Source organism: Berghia stephanieae, chromosome 2 (assembly GCF_034508935.2).
Source record: "Berghia stephanieae isolate SIO BIC M18660-M18661 chromosome 2, UCSD_Bste_1.3, whole genome shotgun sequence".
Classification (NCBI taxonomy): domain Eukaryota; kingdom Metazoa; phylum Mollusca; class Gastropoda; order Nudibranchia; family Aeolidiidae; genus Berghia; species Berghia stephanieae.
The window spans coordinates 117,481,879-117,509,355 of record NC_088361.1 but is presented as its reverse complement, the minus strand read 5'-3'; the positions used below and the strand labels follow the sequence as shown (position 1 = coordinate 117,509,355).

General features: G+C 36.8%; 2 protein-coding genes across 3 annotated transcripts; one reads left to right on the top strand and one right to left on the bottom strand.

Moving 5' to 3' along the window:
* Positions 1-1,595: 1,595 nt before the first annotated feature.
* Positions 1,596-9,744, bottom strand: LOC144966377 (uncharacterized). 2 transcript variants are annotated; one of them, XM_078902766.1, is made up of 5 exons: positions 9,539-9,744; positions 7,300-7,493; positions 5,123-5,268; positions 2,776-3,539; positions 1,596-1,752 (listed from the first exon to the last, which is right to left on the bottom strand). In XM_078902766.1, exons 1-5 carry the CDS (start codon positions 9,629-9,631, stop codon positions 1,720-1,722), a joined length of 1,230 nt encoding a protein of 409 aa, XP_078758892.1. In that variant the 5' UTR covers positions 9,632-9,744; the 3' UTR covers positions 1,596-1,719. The 2 variants fall into 2 exon arrangements, with proteins under 2 accessions (XP_078758892.1, XP_078758893.1); XM_078902767.1 differs by lacking the exon at positions 9,539-9,744 and adding an exon at positions 8,739-8,775.
* Positions 9,745-9,823: 79 nt separating this feature from the next.
* LOC144966375 (uncharacterized) lies at positions 9,824-20,972 on the top strand. The gene is made up of 2 exons (XM_078902764.1): positions 9,824-10,001; positions 16,953-20,972. Exon 2 carries the CDS (start codon positions 16,959-16,961, stop codon positions 18,801-18,803), a length of 1,845 nt encoding a protein of 614 aa, XP_078758890.1. The 5' UTR covers positions 9,824-10,001; positions 16,953-16,958; the 3' UTR covers positions 18,804-20,972.
* The last annotated feature ends 6,505 nt before the right edge of the window (positions 20,973-27,477 follow it).

Genomic DNA, 27,477 nt, shown 5'->3' with positions numbered 1-27,477 from the left:
GATATATCTGTCCTCAACTGTAGTTTTGGGAGATTTTTTTTTTCATTGTAAATCATCTCTGTTATGTACTGTTACATTTTTTTTTAGTTTTAAATATATAAGTATTTTGACTATCCCATTTTCTTCCCTTTTAATGGCTCTGTTATGGCCTGAATATGTCGTAAGCGCCATAAAACCCTTTTTTTAAAAAAACAAAAAAACTGACAAGATTTAAACAATGATGAAGGTATGAAACTCGCCGCATTGATATCCCATCGTCCATTCTACACGACATATCATGGACAATTCATCAATGAACATGACAACCAATACATTGTTCATTTGAAGTTGTAATGCAAGTCACAAGTCTGGATAAATGCAGAGTGGACTATGGTAAATCTGAAAAATTGCTCAATTTCATAGCCACCACTTAATTGGGACGATTTGTCAGGAACCAAAGCTGTCCCAATAAACGGGCTTGGACTGAACTAATAATTTGGAAAGAAAAAAATTGGGACAAAGCGGTATGTCATCCAGGGGTTGTCATTATCAACACAACATCAACACAAAGTTCATTAATTGGATGAAGATAATTTGACTCTAGAAATGTTCCGAATCATCAGCCCCAGTCCAAAATTGATGACTGACATCTACATAGAGAAAGTCCATAGTCTATGGATATCGACGTTGACTCTGCTGTATCAGTCATGACAATTACTGATTACATAAAATCTTCAGGAAAAGACCTGCTCTAAACGCCATGAATATTATATTTAAAACTTCCACAGGTGAAATGATCCTGCAAATTAGCAGTCTCAGTGGAGAAAGGTAGACAATTTCAGTTACTGCTTCTCTTGATTCTAGGCAAAGGCAGCAATCCAATTTTTGGATGAGACAAATCAAAATTTCATCTTCCACTATGAACGAAGTGAGGGAATGGGCAGTCTTTGACAAGAAAATTCACCGATGTATTTTCGGACAGTCATTCAGTAAGATTGATCTCTGCCAAGACGACCTACAATCGCAGTTTGATGAATCTTTAAAGAAAATAACTACCATCAACACCAGCAAAGCTGTATTCATACAATCGACTTCCATTTGGCATCACTTCCGTTTGGCAATCTGGCAGAAAACAATGGACAATGAGGAACGAACCTCAGACCTTCTGATTACCGGTCAGATGTGCCATTACACCACAGCTCTTTGTCCATTGTTAACTTAGCCTAATGAATAGAAGCACAATTGGCACGTCTCACAAAATCAAAATCACACTTGACCTATCATTCATTTGTTGTTCTCCTTTTTTCATGTCATGGTCGCCTAATAATCTCACTGACCACAGATTTTATTCATTTATAATATGAGGATTTATACCATGATTTCAAAATATGACCAGCTCATTAATTTTTTTTCTTTTCAGACCATTTTTAAAATAATCATCATTTCTAAATATAATAAAATTGCATAAAATAAAAAGGGAGTTTAAAAGATGTAAAAACATTATTTAAAAGACACATAATGAAAAAAAAAGAAGAGGGGGAATGGAAAAAACAAAAATAAAAGAATGGAATTGGCCAATAGGTCAAAAAGCCGACAACTAACTCTGATAATTTGTTGTGACATGGATAGGATTCTTTATTTTTTTAAATTGCCACTGATACTGATTAACAGGCAGTGTGTGTTTCACACAGGTTTGACTGTAATTATAATCTGGCAGACAGCCCTCATCCATTGATGTGTCTATTTCTTTTGTATCATGGAATTCGTAATGACCTGAAATTGAGCAAGTTGGAAAAAAATTAATAAATAACTGTCTCCAGCAATACATTATAAAAAGAGTGATAAATCATAAGCTGAAGACGACAGACCGCTCATCAACATTAATAACTTGCCATAATTCTTATAATACATAATAAGATTGACAAATGGTGAACATAAACCATCAAAAAGCTCTCTATGTTATGTATGATTCACACCTCATTATTCCACCATATGGACAAAACAATTCACTCCTCAGTGATTAAATGTACAATGCATGTCCATCATAAAATACCCTGGCTAGGAAGCTCAATGAAAGTTAGAAACAGGCACATTGTCCATTTGTCCTGGAAGCTGGGTAAGAGAAGGGAAGGCTCAGACCAGATGTGGTCATAATTAATCATCGCTCAAGACCATCATTTTCACAGTTAGTTTACAGGTATTAAGTGTGTTTGTGATGTAAGGTATGAAGGTCCGTCTGTTACTTTCTTGAGTTCGATAATGATATGCACCAGATTGAACACTTGGACCTACACTCTGCACCAACAAGCAATTTAAATCATCACACTTTGTCTTTAACTTCAACACTGAGAACAGAGTCGGACCACAAAAATAGAGGATGACATAAACATGTGCCTCCAATGAAAAGTCAAACAGGCAACAATAACAAGATTATTTAACCCGTCATACACCTACGACGTAATTCTGTCAACAAATGTGGCAAAAAAAAAGGGGTTGTCTACCCAAACAAAATAATAAACGGGAAAAAATAAAACATAAAAGGGACTTTTTCATAGACCAATTGCAGCTCCAAGTCTTCAAACAGGTGCATTGTGTATAAGTTTGGAAACTAGGAGGAAAAATTTATTTTCATGTATTATGATCATTGAACTAAGCAAGAAAAATCTGAATCCACTTATAAGCACGATCCAGCTATGAAAATGCTGTGCTTGATTCCTGAGGACTGTGCTTCTAAACAGAGACCACTGTGCAACAAAACTGACAACAAAAAATTAAAATTAACTATTAATATCATACCTGTGAAATCTTACTGCGTATTGACTTGATAGTGTTATTGTAAGACCTTGAAGCTCCAGGCATAACCTCCTGCACTTTATTTACTCTTCCAGGAAGGTCAGCTGGTCCTTGTTGATCCCCAAGAACAAAAGCATTCTTTCTAATCTTCACATCCATTTCAAACGAAGTTGAATTGTTTACAGTATCCCCACTTGATTCATCAGCCGTCCGTTTGATGGCTTGCCGCGGAACAAATCTTAGTGTTTGTTTCTGAGGTGCATAGTCTTTTTTTATTTTTAATGACTCCTTTGAAAAAGTTGATTCAGTAAAGGTCTTTGGACGAGATTTAGTCTCTGATTCACTCTGATCATTCCACTTGGCATCATTGTGGTGTAAAAGTCGACCATCAAAATTGGCAGGAAGTGTAGAGTGTGTTGATGGTGTCCGGGAAAAGTCATATTTTGGTTTAATTTCAACATGTTTATTTATCTTAAAAGGTTTGGGTGGAGGAGGCAGTGTAAAAGAGCATTTATCATAAGAAATATTTGAAGAATTTTCACCATATCCATTGTTTGAAATCTGTGAAATGGAGGAATCAGGCTGAGAGATAAATAGGTCAGTTGAATTAACCGTTTCAGGAAAACACTGAAATCTCTTTGATGAAGATGTTTGCAGATTTGATGTATCTATTGTTCTAATTTCTGGTGCTGAAGACACTGGCAATGTATTATTATCATTATCTTGTATACCTTGCTCCGCAGCTTTTTTACTGTGTCTCTCATTTCCTGTTGATATTGATGAAAATTTGAAAAAAACAATAATAAAATATAACTGATGACATAAAAGACAATACAGTGTTCACAGGATTCTAGCACCCTCTCGGGAGCAGCCATAAAGCTTGCAGGAGTCAGAGTGTGCCAAAATCTGACGCCATACCAACCTATTGCAAGGAAGAAAAAAAAAATGGTCACCCAGCTCCAGAATGCCATATTGCAGACTGTGCTGGAATTCGGCCTGGTAGGGGTAGAACCTAGAACCTATGTAATGGCTGATGAATAATGACAATTTTTGAGCTGAATAAAATGGTATTTACATGATTTAAACATTTCTCTTAAAAATTCTTCATTCTGGATAGAAAACATACTTTTGGAAACGAGTTGGTATAAAAATGTATACATTCATATCGTGAGCTCTCAATCCTGAAACCATTCACCTCAATCTCACAGTGATCACTACAAAGTGGTTATCTGACCAATTAACGTTAACTGGTTGTAATAAATGGGGTATTGGACAGAAGCACAGGATGTGTACTGAATAACCAATTGTGTCATGTCTGTGCAGCAGAAAATGCCGAGGTTTTCACCCAAAACCAAAGAAACCCCCCCCCTCTCTCTCTCTCTCTCTCTCTCTCTCTCTCTCTCTCTCTCCTCTCTCCTCTCCTCTCTCTCTCTCTCTCTCTCTCTCTCTCTCTCTCTCCTCCTCTCTCTCTCTCCTCTCTCTCTCTCCTCTCTCTCTCTCTCTCTCTCCTCTCCTCTCTCTCTCTCTCTCTCCTCTCTCTCTCTCTCTCTCTCTCTCTCTCTCTCTCCTCTTCTCTCCTCTCTCTCTCTCTCTCTCTCTCTCCTCTCTCTCTCTCTCTCTCTCTTCCTCTCTCTCTCTCTCCTCTCTCTCTCTCCTCTCTCTCTCTCTCTCTCTCTCTCTCTCTCCTCTCTCTCTCTCTCTCTCTCTCTCTCTCTCTCTCTCTCTCTCTCTCTCTCTCTCTCTCTCTCTCTCTCTCTCTCTCTCTCTCTCTCTCTCTCTCTCTCTCCTCTCTCTCCTCTCTCTCTCTCTCTCTCTCTCTCTCTCTCCTCTCTCCTCTCTCTCCTCTCTCTCTCTCTCTCTCTCTCTCTCTCTCCCCTCTCTCTCTCTCTCTCTCTCTCTCTCTCTCTCCTCTCTCTCTCTCTCTCTCTCTCTTCCTCCTCTCTCTCTCTCTCTCCTCTCTCTCTCTCTCTCTCCTCTCTCTCTCTCTCTCTCTCTCTCTCTCTCTCTCTCTCTCTCTCTCTCTCCTCTCTCTCTCTCTCTCTCTCTCTCTCTCTCTCTCTCTCTCTCTCTCTCTCTCTCTCTCTCTCTCTCTCTCTCTCTCTCTCTCTCTCTCTCTCTCTCTCTCCTCTCTCTCTCTCTCTCTCTCTCTCTCTCTCTCTCTCTCCTCTCTCTCTCTCTCTCTCTCTCTCTCTCTCTCTCTCCCTCTCTCTCTCTCTCTCTCTCTCCTCTCTCTCTCTCTCTCTCTATATATATATATATATATATATATATATATATATATATATATATATATATATATATATATATATCTGTCTTTTTTTTTTTCAGAAGTAATTTACTCTAAACTTACTGTGTTGAGATATCTTGGAGCCAATAATTCTTCGCCTTTCTTGCAGTTTTTCCCTAGTTTCTGCTACACTTTCATACTCTGGAGCATAGCAAACGTGCAGGTTCCCTCCAAAAAATGAATAGTCATCCAGCTTACGTTTAGCAAATCTAGAAAAAAAAAAAGAATACAAATTCAACATAATTTTCAATACCCATCACAACATTTGAAATATTCAGAAAAACACATAAAATAATCCTCTTCATGACATTTAAGAGTTGCAGCTTTATTTAGGCTATTGTCAAAAATTTACAAAATTTGAAGTGCAACCTCTGGATAATGACACCCCTGAATAATGACATTGACCTCTGGTCCAGATTTTTTTGCTATATGATATTAGTAATAACCCCCCCCCCCCCCCCCCCCCCCCCCCCCCCCCCAACAGCGACATGCATTTTAGTAAAATCCCTGTTTAGTGACTTTGTTATAACAATAATCGGCAGTTGATACCGATGCTTGATACCCGACCATCATCTCATAATCTTAACCAGTAAAAAATGCCTTTTTTCCCTCCCAATGAGATGACTTTGTTACAGACCTATCAAAACATGTGTTTACTACACTTCGTGGAATCAGTGCTTGTTCATATGGAATCACAGCAAAAGAAGTTTATCAGTGGATGGAACTCTCGAGAGTCCACTAACCTTCCATGTTAGCTACCTGTCTGAGGTCAGTGGAGGTTAACTCGTATCAGGCAATGCGTGTCCAATGGGGGCAATTATGAATATTTAAGGTCTTATAATATGTTGGAATAGCGGGGAAAACAGCCTCTTTCTCTTTAATATTTGCATTTGAAAAAAATCAGTTGTCTCTCTAAAGATCAGTCCAAACTTGATCTTAATGTGGTAAGTACCTAGTTGGTTTTTGGGTTTGTCTTTTTAATATCGCAAGATGTAGATGTAGACATTAGAAAGAAACTGGAGGCAGCAGAAATGTGGTTCTTTAGAAAGATGTTAATCATCATGGACAGAGAAGAAAACTAATGAAGAAGCATTAAAGCAAGCTGAAACTAAAAGTTTACTAATTCGTACAATAAGAAAAAGACAAATGCACTTTTTAGGGCACCTAAATCGACATAAATGTATTGAACATCTTGCTCTCACAGGAAAGATAGAAGGTAAAAAGAGTAAAGGTAGACCAAGAAAAACATATTTGAATAGTTTAAACAGCTGGGTGACTAAGAAAGAGAAGAGTAATATTAGTTTTCTGAGGTTATCTGAACAGAGAGAGAGACAGAGAGAGAGAGAGAGAGAGAGAGAGAGAGAGAGAGAGAGAGAGAGAGAGAGAGAGAGAGGAGATTGTGTGTGTGTGTGAGAAAAAAAATAATCCCAGAAGCTGCTAGTGATGTGGTCGAACTGCTTTCATTTCCATTACCTATAGCCCTATTACGCGAGTTTACCTCTTGGTTAACTCACGTCAAAATATGGATTATTATGTAAATGCTTTTCTTTTTCTTTTTAGACCCATGTAAATGCTTTTTTTTCCACAAGTAATACGTTTATATGGCGAAAATCTTAAAGTTGCATTTCACATAAGTAACTTTGAATTTTATAACGTTCCAAAATGTATCAATATTGAATAAATTACAAATATTACTTCTTATCATAAAAATCAGAGCAATAATCACATTTTTACTTTTGCTTTGTATAAAAAATAGTTATAAAAGAATTATAACAATAATTAAACAATCAATTTCAAGTGTGATGTTTCAAAAAGTTGCATGGACCTCTCAAATGACAAATATAAAGGGGGATAACTCAAAATGTTGGTTGATCATCATTATTCCTGAAGAAGACATATTATAATCATACCGTATCAAAATCAATGTGATAGGAGATATTTAATTGCTTTAAACGAAACTGAAATTTTCCCAAGTGCGAGATATTCGCTGGAGACAAGTTTACGGAAAAAGAAAAATAGAATGAGCATGGAATAGAAAGAGATAGAGGTGAAAATAAAACCAAAACAAGGACAAGTAGAAGTTATTTGCAAAATATGGACTTTCATCCAAAAAACTTGTATGCTTAACAAACTTTATAATCGAATAATAAGTTTACTGTCCTTTATCGTGTTGAATGTTAAGGATCAGACAGAAAATGGTGAAGTAATTTAATGAGTGATATATTAAAAAGTGGTCCTACCTTGCCGACTGGATTTTCTTGTATTTTACAAGATAAACCTCTGTATATTGATCTTCGCAAGGATACTCATCTAAGGCATGATGTTCTTCCACTGGGCCATAATTAGAACATAGTTTAATCAACTCTTTCATTGCACCTACAGATGGTACGCCCTGTATGAGAATGTATTTTGATTCATTGTTGATGGTGTAAACCTGAAATTGAAGTAAAATATAACTTTTTTTGGAATGTCCAAACTTAATTTGTACAATTATGTGTGCTTGACACGGCGTGTCTAGGAAAATATGGTATTTTAAAAATGACCAATTTCTGACCTGCAAAAATCTCATTTTCATTGTTTCCTGTCAAGTAGAATGTCCTTAATGAATGTCTAGCTTCTTAATGCCATTAATACAATCAGATGTCTTTTTAGTTGTAACTATCTAAAACTAACTTTTACAGTGTTGAATGTGATAGAAATAATGATGATGAAGATAAAACAACTGAAAGTGATGACGCTTATGTTTTTGGTATGGAGATTATGATAATCTTGTGATGTTAATGATGATGACAGTGGCATGACTGTGCTGGTGTTGATGCTGAAGTGGAGGTAATAATAATAATAGTAATAATAATGGTAATAATAATATTAATGCTTGGTGGCGGGGATGTCTCTCTACCCCCTTCTCTCGTTCTGACTATTTACCCCCCCCCCCCTCCCCATGCTTCTTTCTCTTGTTATATATTAATGGAGTCAACAGGATACATGCAAATTGGGTGTCATATCATATTTCATAACATGTCATTCAGACCATAGCCCAACATAGCATATTTCATGAATCCTATTTTGTAAGATTCTAGTTAAAGAACTGAAACTAAACACCACATTAAAAAAAAAAAATTAAGATTCAAATTGAAGTGTGTTTGCAACATTTCTCCAAAAGCCATGTGAATTATTTTGGTATCTCTCTTTCTCTCTCGCTCTCTCTTTTTCAACTTCTCTAATTGAGCTAATCATTGTCCACTCCTCTCTTACCACCCCCCCTCCCCTCTCCTTTAAACTGCTCATCACCAAAGCGTTGCAAATTCTCTCTCTCTTCTTTTTTTGTCCCCGACCTTATCTGTCAACCAGTGGCTCCACTATACCACCCTGATAAATGAGCAGGTGTCCTTTCCTTTACTTCAGAGACTTCTCTCAAACTCAAATGCCAAAGCTCCCTGACCTCTGTCTCTACTTTTCGTTTTCACTGTGATTATCCTCAGACATGTCTGAGAAGAAGAGAAATGATTATTTGCACACACTGTCTGGCAATAACGATGGACGGCTATTCACAGACACTTTTTTTGAAATTCCGCTCTTTTAAACATTTATCCACATTCCAAAATATGGAAAGTTTCAAAATGCATATAAAAATAAGTAAAGTTAATAAAATATCAATAAAAACATAAAATTAACCAACAATAAATCAGTCGATGGATAGTAGGTTACTATATATACACAATATGCATCGAGATTCATGTGGGTGTCATGGCCGAATGCTTAAGTCATCTGCCTTAGAAGGCTTGTCGGAATCAATGCTGTGTGTTCGAATCCTGGTTCTGCCACTTCTTTTTTTCCCCGTCTTTCTATAGAGCATTGCAAATGATAAATCCCATCCACCCCCCACCCCCCTTTTTTTAAAAAAAAATTCTCTCTCCCTCTCTCTTTTGGTTCCTTTCTAGCAAATTGTCATATTTGTCCCCACTCCGATCTCAAAAAGTATATTCTAAAAAGAATAAATAATTAAAAAGCGAACAAACAAAAATATTCAGAGAGCAACCAAATGGTCAGAAAGAGAAAGACATTTAAAAAAAAAAAAATTTAAAACAAGAATTAAAACAATTTTAAGATGCTCAGAAATGGAACAAGGCCAAACAAAAAAGGAGAAAAGAATAGACTCGTTTGCTTTTTTTTAAAAATGGATTTGGAATTTGAGCACTACTTACTTTCATTTTGTGCTAAATATCACTTGATATTAACTGATTTGGGACACAAATAACCACTGGAATTTTTCAGAATATTTGAAATTTGATATTTTTCACGCCTAGTTTGGCATTTTGCATAAAATCTTTCTGCCAACTTGATTAATGTGTCTGCCAATAACGAAAAGGCCAGGATTTTGGTTATTGCCAGACAAGATCTGCCAATAATCAAAAGTCCAGGTTTTTTATTATTGCCAGACAGGTGTCTGCCAATAATCAGTTTTCTTTATTAACTTACTTTAACAGCTTTTGGAAATCTTCCTTCTCGATAAGCTGGTCTTGTAGCACAAACTTTTTGCTTAACGTGATGCTTCGGTATTTGTTGATCCATATTAGACTGGAAAACACGGGAAGCTATCCCATTAAAGACATTTTATTTATAAATTAATAAGTCAGAAGCAATCACGAACGTATAGTATATCTATGGAAGCAATCAACAGAATCTACTTTCATTTTCGCTTTCTTTAGAAGGCAATTTGTCGTCTTATATTAACTTCAAATCAGAGAGCTCCAAGGACCATTTATTGTTGTTTTGGTTTCTGTAATGTCAGCCAGTCGGTTGAGTTTGGTTGATGTCATCAAGAGTTGTTTGCATTTAGAAAGTTGTCGAGACGTTTAATTTTAATTTCTATATATTTGGCAATGATCTAGAATCTACTTGCAATTGACAATTACTACACCCTCGATGTTTTCATCAATCGGTATGAATTATTCAATTATTCTGCTTTGGTAAACGTCCATTTGTCACTCCATCATGACCAGCAGTGAGCTCTCACGGCATAGTGGCTGTGACCCGATTTTTAAAAACTTTTGAGTGATGGGTCTCAGAAAAAGTTCCATTGATTTTTTGTTTATGGGTGGATTTTAATGATTTAATAATAATAATAATAATAATAATAATAATAATAATAATAATAATAATAATAATAATAATAATAAGGCTATCAAGCACTATTCAGTATCTGATACTGAATAGTGGTTTTGACACTATAATACGGTGTTTTTTTTCCCCGAAACCTGACAAAGTTATGGGAAGAGGGCAGCTGTGGGAGTGAATCTGGGACTCAGAGAAGTGTACACCTGTGGGGAGTGAACCTGGGACTGGGTTTCGGCGGGTTTCGTAATAAAAAGCAATTACTTTTTTACGAAACCCGACGACACCTGGCAATATCCGACAAAGTTATGGGAGGTAGGCAGCAGCGTGTATGTGTGTGTGTGTGTGTGTGTGTGTGTAAGGGGGGGGGGGGAGGAGGGGATGAACCTGAGATTCAGGGAAATGTACACCAGTGGGGAGTGAACCTGGGACTCTGGGTTTTGTAAAACAGCAATAACAAAATGGGGGGAGGGGATTACTTTTTTACGAAACCCAACAATATGCGGCAATATGTGGAAAGTAGGCAAAGCGTGGGGACTGAACCTGAGACAGTGCAGTGTACACCAGTGGGGAGTGAACCTGAGACTATGGTTTTGGACGGGCTTCAGCTAATTTCATATAAAAGCAATTACTTTTTTACGAAACCTGACAATATCCGAGAAAGTTATGGGTAGTAGGCAACAGTGGGGAGTGAACCTGAGATTCGGGGAAGTGCACACCAGTGGGGAGTGAACCTGGGTCTGGGTTTCGGTGGGTTTTGTAAAAAAAAAAAAGCAATTACTTTTTGTTTACGAAATGCGCCAAATTCCAACAAAATGGGGCAAAGTTATCGAAAGTAGGCAAATAATGGGGAGTGAACCTGAGACTAAGGGAAGTGAACACCAGTGGGGAGTGAACCTGAGACTATGGTTTTCGGCGGGTTTCATCGAGTTTCACATAAAAGCAATTACTTTTTTACGAAACCCGGCAATATCCGACAACGTTATGGGAAGTAGGCAACAGTGGGGAGTGAACCTGAGATTCATGGAAGTGTACACCAGTGGGGAGTAAACCTGGGACTCTGGTTTTCGGCGGGTTTCAGCGAGTTTCACATAAAAGCAATTACTTTTTTACGAAACCCGACGAAACCTGGCAATATCCGACAAAGTTATTGAAGTAGGCAACAGTGGGGGGTGATCCTGAGACTCAGGGAAGTGTACACCAGTGGGGAGTGAACCTGAGACTATGGTTTTCGGCAGGTTTCAGCGAGTTTCACATAAAAGCAATTACCTTTTTACGAAACCCGGCAATATTCGACAAAGTTATGGGAAGTAGGCAACATTGGGGAGTGAACCTGAGACTCAGGGAAGTGTACACCATTGGGGAGTGAACCTGAGACTATGGTTTTCGGCAGGTTTCAGCGAGTTTCACATAAAAGCAATTACCTTTTTACGAAACCCGGCAATATCCGACAAAGTTATGGGAAGTAGGCAACATTGGGGGATTAACTTGAGATTCATGGAAGTGTACACCAGTAGGGAGTGAACCTGAGACTCTGGTTTTCGGCGGGTTTCAGCGAGTTTCATATAAAAGAAATTACTTTTTTTACGACAACCGACGAAACCTGGCAATATCCGACAAAGTTATTGAAGTAGGCAACAGTGGGGGGTGATCCTGAGATTCAGGGAAGTGTACACTAGTGTGGAGTGAACCTGGGACTCTGGATTTTGTAAAAAAGCAATACCAAGGGGGAGGGGGAATTACTTTTTTACGAAACCCGTCAAAACCCGACAAAGTTATGGGAAGCAGGCAGCAGTGGGGAGTGAATCTGAGATTCGGACACCGATGAGGATTGAACCTGGGACTTCGAGAGGCTGATACCAGTGGACAGTGAGCTCAGAATGTACTTTTATTTCGAAATCTATCGAAATTGTCAAAAGTTATGTGAAGCGGGCACCATTGGGCAATGAACCGGGACTCAGGGAAGTGCACACCGGTTGGGAGTGAACCTGGGACTGTGAGAAGAGGATATCAGTGGAAATGAACCTGGGACTATGGAAGATGGATACCAGTGGGAAATGAAGCCGGACTATGGGAGTTGGGTACCAGACGAGAATGAAGCAATTACTTTTTTCGAAACCCGCCAAAACCGTTCGAAAAGCCATAGACTTAGGTTTACTCCCCAATAGTGTACACTTCCCTGAGTCTTGGGTTCACTCGCCCACTGTTGCCTACTTTCTTTCCATAACTTTGTCGGATATTGTCAAGTTTCGTAAAAAAAGTAATTGCTTTTTTATTACGAAACCCAGTCCCAGGTTCACTCCCCACTGCTGCCTACATCCCATAACTTTGTCTGGTTTCGGTGTGTTTCGTAAAAAGAGAAACACCTCTAAAAATACCACGTGTATTCAGTAAATATATGTCAATTGTAGTCAAATATTCAGTATCTATTTAAATTATTATTATTATTATTATTATTATTATTATTATTATTATTATTATTATTATTATTATTATTATTATCATCATCATCATCATCATCATCATCATCATCATCATCATCATCATCATCATCATCATCATCATCATCATCATCATCATCATCATCATCATCATCATTATTATTATTATTATTATTATTATTATATTATTATCATCATTATTATCATTATTATTATTATTATTATTATTATTATTATTATTATTATTATTATTATTATCACGTAAATTTTAATATAATACGGCAACTAATTCACGGAAGTACATCGCTCAATTTAAAATGGCAGAAAGTCTGGCCACATATTTATAATGAATCGGGTTTGTCTTAGATGACAAAACAAACAAACAAACAAACAATCAAACAACAACAACAACAACAACAACAACAAATGAGACAAACAGAAAAAAGCAAGATTTTTAAAAGTAATAAACAATAGAAGAGCACATCAATGAAAAACAACAACGAGATTATAACACATAAAAGATATTCGTAATAAATCGATAACTGATTAAATTACTCCAACTACTTGATTAAAAAATAATAATCATCATAATCATAATAATGATGATGATGACGATTACAACAACAACAATGATAATAATAATAATAATAATAATAATAGTAAGTAAGTAGAAATAATAATAATAATAATAATAATAATAATAATAATAAAAATAATAATAATAATAATAATAAAAGAACAATAGTATAATATCAACATTAAAGTATATTACAAGCAAATAAAATTATTAAAACAAAAGTTTAAAAAATAGCAATAGACAGAAGGAATTTTTAAAATATTGGGGAAAAAAAAAAAGTTAGCCCTGCCGGGATTTGAACTCTCGAACCCTAAGCTCAAACAGCTTATATCTACCAAGCCATGGTGTCACTGAACATTTAGTGACATTTAATCATGTCTATTTAGACATTTAAAAATGTATTTGAATGCCACTCTTACTTTGATATTTTGAACTATGTTAATAGGATTCAATAGTCATAACGTCACTTCCTTCCTAATGACGCATAGTAACTTAGCAACACTGGCTCTAAACTATCGGGACAATGGCGGACGCCCGTATGAAATATTGCTCCGGCAAGCATAAAAGCGTATCCAGAGGGAAAAAAACATAAATTTGATCATGTTTTGACTTTTACACATTCTGGTCACAAGACATATGAAAAGTTCTAGCCAGCTTGAAGAATAAAAAGTAATGATTTTCTTTGTTTAGAACCAAGATGGCCGCCGTTGCCGGGCGGCGTGACATCAGACTATTGAATCCAATTGCACTATAGCAAATATTAAAGAATTACAATCAAAATATTTTTACAACTTTGAATCGGGCTGTCAGTTACTGCACGTGTTCGATCTTGAAGTAGGTCAGCAGTTTATTTACATTCAACCGAGATTGTCGCACTTTTCACTCTCTCTATAAAAAAGAGTTCCTTGTGGATACTGAATAGTGGCAAAGCACTATTCAGTATCTGATACTGAATAACCACTTCGTAATAATAATAATAGACGTCTAGATCTTTATTGTCCATAAATATGGCAATTTGTCATTTATCTAGATATCTAGGTCTATTGAAGTTGAAGAGATATTTCACTCCTACTTATTCTCTCTCTCTCTCTCTCTCTCTCTCTCTCTGTTCCTTTCACGCGTGCGATATACACAACATAAAGATATTCATATCATTTTCAATTTGTTACAATTAGAAATAGAATAGAAGGTATCGACGTCGCTTGATTAGGCCACTGGCCTGTTGCCGAGTCTTTCCAGTCACTGAATGTCTTGTTCACAACTGATCTAATGCATTTCCCTACCTGATCTTGTGCTCAGGGGCTAGCCTACACTACACTTTCTCTACTGATCTTTTGATCATAGCTATTTTGGGTGGGAGGCACTTCTACACTATGCACATAACTTTCCATCACAGCATCTAATCTATTTTTGAAAGCATTGACACTCGGCGCTTCAACGACATTTGCTGGCAATGCGTTCCAACGTTTAATTACTCTCTGTGGCAATTCGACACCAAATATTATTATTATCATCATTATCAATTGGTCAGTCAATCTAACATTAAATAAATTAATCAGTCAATCAGTCAACGCATCAATCCTTGGTTTTGCTGTACCATATGAAATATTCAACATTTTTATTGCTGATGGAACGAACGTTGATTTGTACTTTTTAGTGTTAGTTCTACATTTAATCTGACAAAACCTTCTCCCAACATAAAAGTTACTAAATTTGAAGTTTTCAATTTGGCAGGTCTGTCTTGGATTCGAGCCTCGCTCGGTGCATAGTTGAGTCCTTGGAAAAGGCTCTTTACTCACATTTCTCGCCTTACTCAGGTGTAAAATGAGTACTTGGCTGGTAACAGTGTTGTCTCAGTCTGAAAAAGATTGTAATATCGCCTAACAGGCGTCATGTCTTATCCTACATACTGTTGGCCAGGGACCCCTTGTAAAGCGCTTTGAGCATGTTTAGTGGATATTGTGCAATATAAAAAAGCTCAATTTTGTTTGGGTTTTTGTTGTTGTTGATTTCAGCTCTGTAATCTGGGTACTTCTTACTTACTTACTTAGGCCTTCATTCCGGCTGGAGCATTGGCCATCGACGAATCTCCTGCATCTTGTTTGTGCCATTGTACTTCTCAGCTTCTCTCCATGTTAAGTCTTCAATTTTTAGATCCTTCATCAATGCCCTTTTCCAGCTATTCCTTGGCCGCCCTCTCTTCTTTGTTCCCTGCAGGTTCCATGTTCCTGCCTTGTAATATTTGTTGCAGGCCTTCTTGGGGTATGGCCCAGCCATTGCAGTGATGCCAACCTTAATTTAAAATATGCTACACGTAATTTCTTACACATTTTTGCTCATTGAACACGTTTTGCTCAGGACTGTACATATTATTAATTTTTAAAATTATTTAAGCATTTTTAACAGCCATAATTCTTTTAGTGTATTTAAACACTTTTAGCTGTTTGTTGACCTGGACCTTCATATATAGGAAGTTCAATATGGTATTATCTTGGTTCATATCAGATTTATAAGTGGATTCTGGAAGTTGATACCATTTATATTGTCTATAAAGAGTAAATTTATTCATTAATTAAATTATCTATTATAATATCACTAATTTGGTCTAATAGCCGATCATCAAATTTAGCACAAATTATCGTTTTTGTGAGATTGTAATCATTTTTTCAAAATCTAACTCATTTTAGTTCTCCATTGTAGACATTTTCATGGGCCAGGTGTCGTGAATAGATTCAAGATGAGAAATGAAATATTAAATAAATAATATGCATGTGGCAAGTATCTCCACATGAGTGGGTAGTCGCCACCGAAGTGGGTAGTTACGCAATTTACTAAGTACACATACCTAGTTTTAGGATGATTTCGTTAACGAAATGATACTTCTCAAAGAATTCCAATATGCAAAAGAGAGGGAGTAAACGGTAACTATCGTTTATATATGCTGACAAAAGACATGACGCCACAATTCACAAAAACGGAACACCATGACAACTGAGAACAACTCACAACAGCCTCGATTGAGATAGTACACACAAACACACACCACAAAAAATGGCATATCATTCCCTACACAGGGTTGGCAGCACTGCCTTTGCCTTCTCCTCTCTTAATTTCTACCTCTATTTCTTCGTGGCTGTCATTTCCCAAAGATCTGTATTTCTCATTTTGTCATGCCGTAGTATTCTTCTCATACAGTTGTTGATGAACGGCTGTATTTTATGAATTCAAGCGCCATGCTTCTGAGCCAAACAGCAATACTTGTTTCACCTTGGCGTTGAAAATTTTAATCTTTGTTTTCCTTTGTATTTCTCTCGAAGACCCCATTTTTTTCAACATGCTCTTGCTTTAATTTACCTTGCCTAGCTGTAACAGCTCTCTCTGGATGAAATGGCTTGAATGTGTCTGAAGTACCATTAAATTTCACAATTGTTCATTGCAATTCCTTCTCAAAGGTTTAAGTTTAAGAAACATAAGTTGTTTTACTTAATGGTTATAAATATCACATGAAAATATATTATAAGACTATAAATAAGTTTAAAGGTGTAAAATTTGAACAAGGAATGAATGTTTGCATTTCAATTTCAGTGCTTATACATCGGTTTGTGTGAGTTTCTATATATACGGTATGTATGTTTCACCTTTCAACTTGTTTATATGTATTTTGTTTAAGGGAGTTTAAAGTAGAGTAACAATTTATTTCTTATTATATACATGAGTAAACTAAAGGTTTCAAAATGTTTTTTTATCTCTATTTTTGCAGGTGACCATGGCAAGTAAAGAAAGTTGTGAGGTATCCTCTGATCAGTTTTCCAATGAATTTTTAACATGCTCCCTGTGCTTGGACCGCTACAAGACTCCTAAAGTGTTGCCATGTCAACACACATTTTGCCTTCAATGTTTGAAAAACTATATCACTGTTCTAGGATCCAATGCAATATCTCTGCCGTGCCCTGTTTGTAAAGAAGTGACCTTGATTCCTCAGAAGGATCCATCTTGCTTCAGAAGTAATCATCACATTAATTGTCTTTTAGAATATGTCGATGATCAAAAAGCCAAACTTGCTGCTGTTGAAGAAAGTGCAATGCAACCATCCTCATCAACCTCATGGATAGCTGCAAGTCATCCTCATACTTCTAATCCAAGCTGTTATGCTTGTGGTGAATCAGAAAGTCTTACAAGTTTCTGTGGTGATTGTTGCCTATGGCTGTGTAATATTTGCAGTAAAGCACACGAAAGAGTTCCAGCCACTGCTAGTCATTTTCTAAGGACTGTAGACATGGTGGACAAGGAGTGCAAGGAAATGGCGGCTGAGGGAGAAAAGACAGTTTATAAATACAAAGTCGCTAATGATGAGAATTGTGAGATTTTACAAAAAATGTTGTCACAGCTACCAGATATGGTGCATGAGGCAAAAGTAAAAATTGATAAAGCAGGTGAGATAGCTTGCAAAGTAATTCAAGATAAACAAAAAAATAGTCTATCAAAATTGAACCAATATCATCATGAACAAAAGGAAAGTTTAACTATGAAATTAGCTGTGATTAATGCTCGAAATAGAGATTTGAACAATATTCAAGAACTTCTCACCGCTGTACAGATCACAGACAATGGGTACTCTAATCAGGAAGCTGTCAAAAGGATTGACAAAGAGTTGAGGACTGTGACACCTCTGGATGAAATTCCTCAGAGTATTGGAGATTCATTATCTGTTCAATTTGTACCTAATAAACCTCACCTAAATGATCTAGAACATATGGACATTGGATCACTAGTTTTGACAAAAGGAAATTTGTCAACACCACGGCTATTGCGTGATCACCAACTCAAACCTGTCAAAAGTGTCAGTCTCCCTGAAAGAGAATACATCAGTGGACTTGCTGTCAATAAATTTGCAGATAAATTTGTGGTTTCTAATAATGAGTCTGTTTTGGTTTTTAAACCAGATTCTAGCATACCAAAGCGTTTTTTGTCTTCACAATCCAATTATGTTTTTAATAAGCCTTGGGGTATAGCATTTTCTGACAAAGATCAAGAAGTTTTTATTACTGAGGCAGGAGAGCATGAGGGAAAGGGCTCTGTTACAGTTTTCACCCTGGACGGCAAATTGAAGAATGTTTTTGCAACTGGTCTAACGCTTCCTCGAGGTATTGCTACTTGTGGTGGGTTTCTCTTTATGTGTGATCAAATGGACAAATGTGTTTATATATTTAATAAATGGGGCAAGGTACAGAAAGTTTTAAAGAAAACTCCAGATGGTAAATTTCTATTTGTTAGTCCCATGTTTGTCTCTGTTGGGATAAATGGAAATTTTGCTGTTTGTGATAACTTTAATTGCGTAAAAATTTTTGACAAACAATGCAATCTACTTTTTGAATACTGGTCAAGTTTTCCAGACTCACAATTGTGGGGTGTGTTAGTCCTTCGAGATGGCACTACAATTGTTTGTGATTGGAAGCATGGACTTCACCAAATTTCTCATGACTTTCAAACCACTGGATTAATTGCCGTTGAAGACAGTACAATGAAGGAGCCATCTGCAATTGCTTCTATTGAGAATGGGACAATGTTTTATGTCGGAAGTTGCTATGGGGAGATTTATCATGTTATATAGAACATTTTCATTTTTGTAACTGAAATAAAAAATTGCTGTTTATTAAATCGGCGCAGAAATGGAGTCAGAAAGGATTAACATACAGCTGTGATATTTATTGTTTTTGTCCCAATACTTTAGAGGGAATAGAGGTTGAAAATAAGTTTTACTGATGTTGTTCCTTTTGTTGTTATTTTATTTCTGGATTATATGTTTTTAATCATTGTTTTCAGTCTTAGTCCCTTTCTTGTTTTACCTTGATTTATATTTATACTACTACTTCTATTACTACGACTATTACTACTACTATCACCACCACCACTACTATACTACTAATACTAATATTATTGTTCATATTACTACTACTACTACTACTACTACTACTACTACTACTACTACTACTACTACTACTACTACGACTACCACGACTGCTACTACTACTACTACTACTACTACTACTACTACTACTACTACTACTACCACTACTACTACTACTACTACTACTACTACTACTACTACTACTACTACTACTACTACTACTACTACTAGGGGAGAGTGGGGTCAAATATCTCCGAACTAATTTTAAAAATCATTTTAAAAATAACAAATAGCTCTATAAAACAAATCTTATACCATAAAATTTTTTTATTCATTTGCTATCTTTTGACATTTATTCCAAGTCACAAGTTTGAAAATAGTATTCAGAAAATGTGTTTATGTAAAATAATTCTGACAGTGACTTTTGACCCCGTAGCTGGGTCAAATGTCTCTGAATATGGGGTCAAAAGTCTGTCATCATTATTCTACATAAACATACTTTCTGATGCTAAAATCTGTTCCTTTTATCACTACCCATATGTATATATAGTGGGCCGTTCCATTCAGAGAATCAATATTTATGAAAAATCAAAATAAAAGCAGGAACACCGTTTTATCATGTGGATATATACCTATAGTTCATAATGATATACCCTCTGATGGTTGATTTCAGGTCACTCAAAGAGATGCTAATTTTAAATACAAAAAGGCAACAAAAGATTCAAATTTTCAACTTTCCAAAACTGTATTGAAATAAAGACATTCTTTAACATGAATTTCTTTTTTAACAAATTCATGCATTTTCTGCCGTGTCCCATAATGCTGGATCAACACTGTCAATTTCAGTATTATCGATATAGACCACAATTGTCTTTTCCATTAGATTTGAAGCAGCCTTTCTCAACAATAATTTATTGCTGCTAGGGACACATGTGACACATGATTGTCTAATAAAGGAGAACTGGGAACTCAGGTGAAGGTCACGAAAAATGGTGAAAATGTTTTAGATACTTCAAGAAAATGACCTCTGTCATCCATCCGCTGGCCTTCGGATGACCCTTCGCCTTGCTGCCAGGAGGTAACACCTCCTCCCACAATTGCTGTGTGTTCACTCTTGGGAAAATACAAAAAGGTGGTATGAAACTGCCAATGGTACTTATAGTGAATGTCACTAAAGTTCCTTTTTCTTGTGAAACTGCCGGCCCTACTCTCTTTACGCCTCTCTGCGATCTTTCTCATTGGTCTTTGAACAGTTGTCACGCCAGTTTCGTCAGTGTTGAAGATCTGGTCTGGGGGTAAACTGAAACTTTTCTATAGTCTGTTCAAGGCTGTCGTAGAACAGACTGACATTGTATTAATTGAATGATGTCATATGGGCTAGAGATGTCGGCTCCGTTGTGCGCAGTGAAAAAAACTGGGTGTCTTTTAAAAAATCCACTGGCCCAGTCCTTGCCCGCCATCTGTTTTTTTATCCAGCTAGTGGGGTAGGTGATGTTGTTTCTTAGTGGTGAACTCAAATACAAGAGTTCTAAACTCCACCATCGTAAGCCCAAAATATATCCTGCCGGCTTGCAGTAGATATTCAACAAGAATTTTCTCTTGCTTATCGTCAAGCATACTACTGTGGTCACTTGACCACCCAAATCTGAATTTTTCATCCTCACGGTCGATATTCTGCCTCTTTTTTTCGACATATCGATCCAAAGTTTTATAAACGAGACCTAATCCCTTGCTGTTGATTTAATCTGCTGACCAGAGTCCAGGACAAGTCTCACCCTCTCAAGTATCAATTCTCTTGAGAAGAGACTCTTTTCGGTTTTCCTATTAAATATTCTTTGCATTTTAAAAACTAATGTCTGATCTAAGTAAAAAGGTAAGAAAGAAAACATAAATTACAAACATCATCCAAAAAATGTGTTAAATGTCGTTATAACGAAAATAGTGTGGGATCAAAAGTCTCGCAATTTTATGAGAGACTTTTGGCCCCATAGCTGTGAGACTTTTGACCCCCAGTGTACTGTCATCAATATTTTTTATTTGAAATAAAAACTAACCGGAAGTAATGAATTATTTAAACATTATATCAAAAACGAAATAATTAGCAATGTGTATAGCATAACAATAAGTCAAAAATAAATATATATACTCTTAATCCAATAGAAATGTACGATTCAGTAGCAATCGAAATATTTAGTTTTTGTTGGCAATTTGATTTATTCTGCTGCTTCTCAGAAGTGTCTTAGAGTTATGTCCCTTGCTTTACTATTGTAAAATATGAACCAAAGAACAACGAAACAATGCTGTTGGAATTAGGGGAGGGTGGGGAGACTTGGGACACCAAGCGATGTTTCACTTTACAATCTTAGGAATCGAACAATTTATAAAATTATGCTTAGAAAATTTATAGACACAAACAGGAACATTTCAATTTACAACTCAAGTGGTTTAATCCATATTTCTCTCATGATATTACTATATAATGTCGTCGTATTACTATCACTAAAATGGGGAGACTTGGGACACTTTGGGGAGATTTGCAACACCATTGGGGAGAAATGGGAAACGTGGGGAGACTTGGGACAATTAAGAAAAAAATTATCAAAAACACCAGAAAATAAAGTAGAATTAATTCCAGAACAACTACTCTTGTTCATTTAACCAACTGGCACGCGCTGTCTACAAATTAGTTACATATTACTATTACTGAATGTCTAAAAGTCCAAAGTTTATTTTGAAGTTTAGAAATCCCATTGTGCGATTGGTTGTTCCATGAGGCACTGGAGGTGGAAGGATTGCCTTGATCATATCCTGGGGGAAAGGCGCGTCTTCCTCATCACTTATTACAAAAGCTGCAGGATTCTTTCTACTCCGCTTGTAGTAGCGTACAATAATGTCTCCATCGCTGTCCACATTCTTCATCACCTTTGCAACGTAGTAGGTGATCTTACGTTTTCCTACAAATTCACACAGAACATAGTCACCTACTGTTACATTATCCACACCTTTTAACACAACATTTGGACCATCATTTTGCTCTGTGTTGTCTTCATCACTTACTCCACCATCACCAAAGTCCATGTCCAAATCGGAATCTGATTCTTCATCGATGACAAAGAGACTTTTTCTTGATTTGAGCAACCGTGGAACTTTCTTCGCCTGCTCTGATTTCCCTGCCCTGATTGATTCCTCGAGACTAATCCGACTTATTTCAGGGGACGTGGTCGCTAACATACATTTGCCCATTTTTCGTCCTTTATTGACAACTTTTCGTGGCGGAGCCCTAGGAAATCCTCGAAATGCTTCGGGTGGAGTAAATGAGGATTGAGATGATGATGGACCAGCGTTTGTTGAAAGTTGTGGGGGAGGTCTGTGGCAGACAGGCGATGAAGATTGGTCGACGGTCTTTGACGAAGGGCCTGGATTGTTGACGAGAGGCAATGAAGATGATTGTTCGGTTGCATTTGACGAAGGATCAGGGTTATTGACGAAAGGCGATGATTGTTCGGTTGTATTTGAAGGACCCGGATTGCTGGGACCATGTGATGAGGATTGTTGAGCTGATGCAGATGGACCAACATATTGCATTGAGGGTGAAGGATTATTGGCAGTGTTTGGATCTGGTCTATCGGTGACAATAGCAGGCATGAAATCAATGTCAGAGAAAACATCCGGGTTAAAAGGCCAAATACCACTGGCTCTGAATCCTGCCTGTATATTCTGTGGTGTTGCTGTCCGAGTCCATGCGTTGCCAATGAGTGGAGCCATATTATATATGGAAATTGGTTTCCTGGGTTTCGCATCATCCAAGAGTTTGCAGCAGAGTTGAAGTAGTGCTTCATGGGTCCAAATACAGAGCGGTCCAACGGCTGAGTTTTATTACTCGTATGCGGAGGCAGGGTCACGATGTGTACGAAGTTGTCTTTTGCCAACTGAAGAGTAATAGACGAAAGGTGACTCTCGTGGTTATCCATGACCAGAACAACTTGTTTGTCAACAGTGGGAGCTGCATGTTTGATGACATGTTTCATAACAGAAATGAAATTTTCTTTGGTCATCCATCCAGTAGGGTATGCAAGCCCCAAAGTCCCTTCTGGTGCACCACAGATCATATAATCCTTGAAATGTGTTCTTGGAAAAACCATAACTGGTGGAAGGGCCTGACCAGATGCCGACACAATGCCACACATAGTGATGAGCTGTCCACCTCTGCAGATGTCAATTGTCCAACTTGCTTATGTCCCTTTGGCGCCAGTACCTTTCCTTGTTTTTGCACGGTTGTAAATCCAGACTCATCTAAATTGAAAATTGTAAATCCTGACGCTTTTGCAAGAAGAATAAATTCATTCATCACGTTGAAGAAATTACATATGTTCACTTTGTTAAAGGCTGAAGCCCTTGCAATTGATGTTGCTTCCGGTGACCTAATTGAAAGGGAAGGATTTCTCCTCATGAAACCCCACAGCCAGTCTTCTCCAGCAACTTTGTGTCTTCATGCCATTTCTGTGGAACTTTAAGTCCGTTTACAAAGGCAGTATCAAATGCCAACTGTCTCGCTTCTGATGTCGACAGTCCAAAAAATAATGAGCATTTCTTTAGATAGTCTGCAATCATTTGCTCCTGAGTCGGCGTGAACACTAAAGCATTTTTATAGTTGGTGTCAAGTCGTTCGGAAGAAGAGTGTTCGGACTGTTTGTATTGTTTCACTTTCCTGTCCAGTGTCGACTTTGGAATTCCACTAGATTTTTCTACTTCTCTGAGAGTTTTCCCTTCAATTACCTCTAATACAGCAGCCAACATCGCTTTATGTGAGATGCAGCCACGGTCGGTTGTCCTTTTGTGTACTCGAGGCAAAGATAGGGGGAAGATAGATTTTTAAAAATCCCTAAATTGACCATATTTTATTGCACTATCAATAGCACTACGGCACTTCATTAGAAGGATACACTGATACACCCACACATTCGATAAGTACAAAATAATCTGTCAAGTTTACTTGCTATCCAGTATGTCTATTTTTGTTACACTACTGTTTAAATCAATGACATATACGCATGAAACATTTATATAGAATGAAGATAAAAGTTGTAAAAAACAATAACTCTCCCCAGGCATGATGTCCCAACTCTCCCCACTTCAATTAGTTTACAATAATAGCCTGTTTCTTTTCAATTGTTAAGTTCATTAATAACTAGTGCATAAGCGATACTAAATGAATAGCGGATGCAATATTTCGATGATGTACTATGACCAAGTAGTGAAGTGGATTCTGCAGTCCTCAAAATTTAGAAAATGTTGTCAAAATGGATTTTATGAAATAACTGTTTGTGTTTACCGGGTAGAAAGAAATGGAATCGTGGGATACAGGAAAGGCTAAAAATGATCATCTTTACATCAACGAAACGAAATTCTGATCATTCAAAAAGGCGCACAAGGCTATGTCCCAAGTCTCCCCACCCTCCCCTACCGTAAGCACTCTAGTTTTCTCAGATTGGGAGACTTTTGACCCCACTCTCCCCTACTACTACTACTACTACTACTACTACTACTACTACTACTACTACTACTACTACTACTACTACTACTACTACTACTACTACTACTACTACTACTACTACCACTACTACTACTACTACTACTACTACTATTACTACTACTACTACTACTACTACTACTACTACTACTACTACTACTATAACCACCACCAACACATCATCATCTTTACTATTACTACAGCCACCTCCACATTATTTATGAATAATAATATGATAAATTGTTACTTTCATTATCATCACTAGTATCCTTATCATCATCATCATTATCATCATCATGACTACTACCACTACTACAACTGCAACCACATCATCATAATTACTATCACTACTACCATTAGCAACAAACGATAAACCCTAACCACCACAATCATCACTTTCTCTTTTCTTTTTTTTCTCTCCATTGATTTTTAATAAGTATTTTTTGTTGTTGCTGTTAGATACTTTATTATATTGATGATATCAGTGAAAACAGTCTTTTTTTTGTTGAGAATAATCTGTCACATACTATATGCACCCCCTGTCCACCCTTTAAGATTGCACGCTTTGCACCCTGGGTTCTCGTGGATCCCTTATTTCCTCTGAAACCATGATTTTCATTCTCACCTGTGCTTAATAGAAACAACACAAAAGGCAGCTACTTCTGCATGACCAACATTGAGAACATAATTACAACACATTTCAGACGCATTCTAAATATACAAAATCAACAACCACAACACCAAAAATTGCAATTGCAGAATAAAGACTCATGTTCTCTTCGAGGTAAATGCCTCGAATTTGGCATATAAAGTAACTGTCACACATACTAACACAGACAAGGAGGAGAATTACATTGATCTCACAGAGCATCATTTCAAAACCTGGTATAACAAACACACCTCCACCTTCAAACACGATAGAAAAGAACATTCATCACTCTATGCGAGCACATCTGGAGATTGAAAGACACCAACACCAGCCAAAAGAAAATAAATGCAAACTGTGCCTAGATGAAAAATTCCAAATAGTTAAGAACCCACACCACGCAACACTAAACAGAAAAAAAAAAAGAAATATTTAATATGTCCTCACAGAATAAATATTTTACTATTCACCACTATTCACTACAGTAACCCCACAAGAAATACAATCTTCCCCTCAGCACACACATGCACACACATAAACACATACACATACACACTAAATTAAACAACCGGAAAACACAAAAATTATTCACAGAAATCCATTTTGCTATTTCACTCTGCCCTGATGATTCAATGAGAGAACCTGTTTCAGAAACATTATAGTAGGCAAATAAGAGGTGAAAATCATGTCATTTTATATATATGTACAGATATAAATTCTTTTTACTTCCACCAGTATCATTCAAGTACCATGGAAATGTCATGGGTTTCTTTAATACAAAAGAATTTTATTATTGTCATTTTATTATTATTTTATTTATTAAGTGATATTTGCTGCAATCGCAAGGATAGATTAATTAACATTTTGTTTTAATGAAATCTGTTTTATCTGGTCCGAATGATGTTTTAATTTTTTTTTTTTTATAAGGCACTATTTGATTAGTACGAGGGTGAGTCAAAAGTAATGGGACTCTGCTAATTACTTTAAAACAAATTGAATCAATACCATGCTTTATACCTCAAATTAATTCTTAACATAATCCCCGCCTCTCTCAATAGCCACAGTCCACCTTTTTTGCAAGGTCATGCATCATTGGGCAGGGAGGTACATGCTGTGTCTTCTATCCCCCATACCTGTTTTCCAATTGTTTCCTGTCATTCTCTGGGAATGAGATTACATAGTTTTGTCCTGATCCTTGCCGGAGTTCCTTGGCTGGGAGGGAAACAGTCGAATGTATAGTTAAAGTTTTGGGAGATGATATTTTTTTCCTTGTAAATCATCTCTCTGTTATGCATTGTATTATGTTTAGTTTACATATTATATTATATGATTGGTAAACATTTGAGTGTATTCCTTTTAGTTGGGACCTGTGCTTGTGTCTGGATGAGACTTTTAGGTGATCTCAAACAAGTACTTTGGCCGTGTGCTCTTGGAATCTACATCTGTTGCCTATTTGAATCAATTCCCCTTTGTCTTACCTTTTCTTTTATGCTTTAATTGTAGTTCTAGAACTTTTTACTATCCCATTTTCTTCCTTTTTACTGGCGCTGATATGACCTTAATGTGTTGCAAGCGCCGTAAAACCCTTAAAAACAAAACAAAACATCCCATCCTCATAAAACTGAGTTGACTGAACTTTTAGCCAATTTTTCATAACTGCCTTCCTCCCATAGTGGGCAGGGAGGTCCATGCTATGTCTTCTATCCCCCATACCCGTTTTCCAATTGTTTCCTGTCTTTGTCGTGGAATGAGATTACTTGGTTTTGTCCTGATCCTTGCCGGAGCTCCTTGGCTGGGAGGGAAACAGTCGAATGTATAGTTATAGTTTTGGGAGATGATTTTTTTTCTTTTCTTGTAAATCATCTCTCTGTTATGCATTGTATTATGTTTAGTTTACAAATTATATTATATGATTGGTAAACATTTGAGTGTATTCCTCTTAGTTGGGACCTGTGCTTGTGTCTGGATGAGACTTTTAGGTGATCTCAAACTAAGTACATTGGTGGTATGCTCTTGGAATCTACATCTGATCCCTATTTGTTCTCAGTTCCCCTTTGTCTTACTTTTTCTTGGGTGCTTTAATTGTAATTCTATAACTTTTTACTATCCCATTTTCTTCCTTTTTACTGGCGCTGATATGACCTAAATGTGTTGCAAGCGCCGTAAAACCCTTAAAAACAAAACAAAAACAAACATAACTG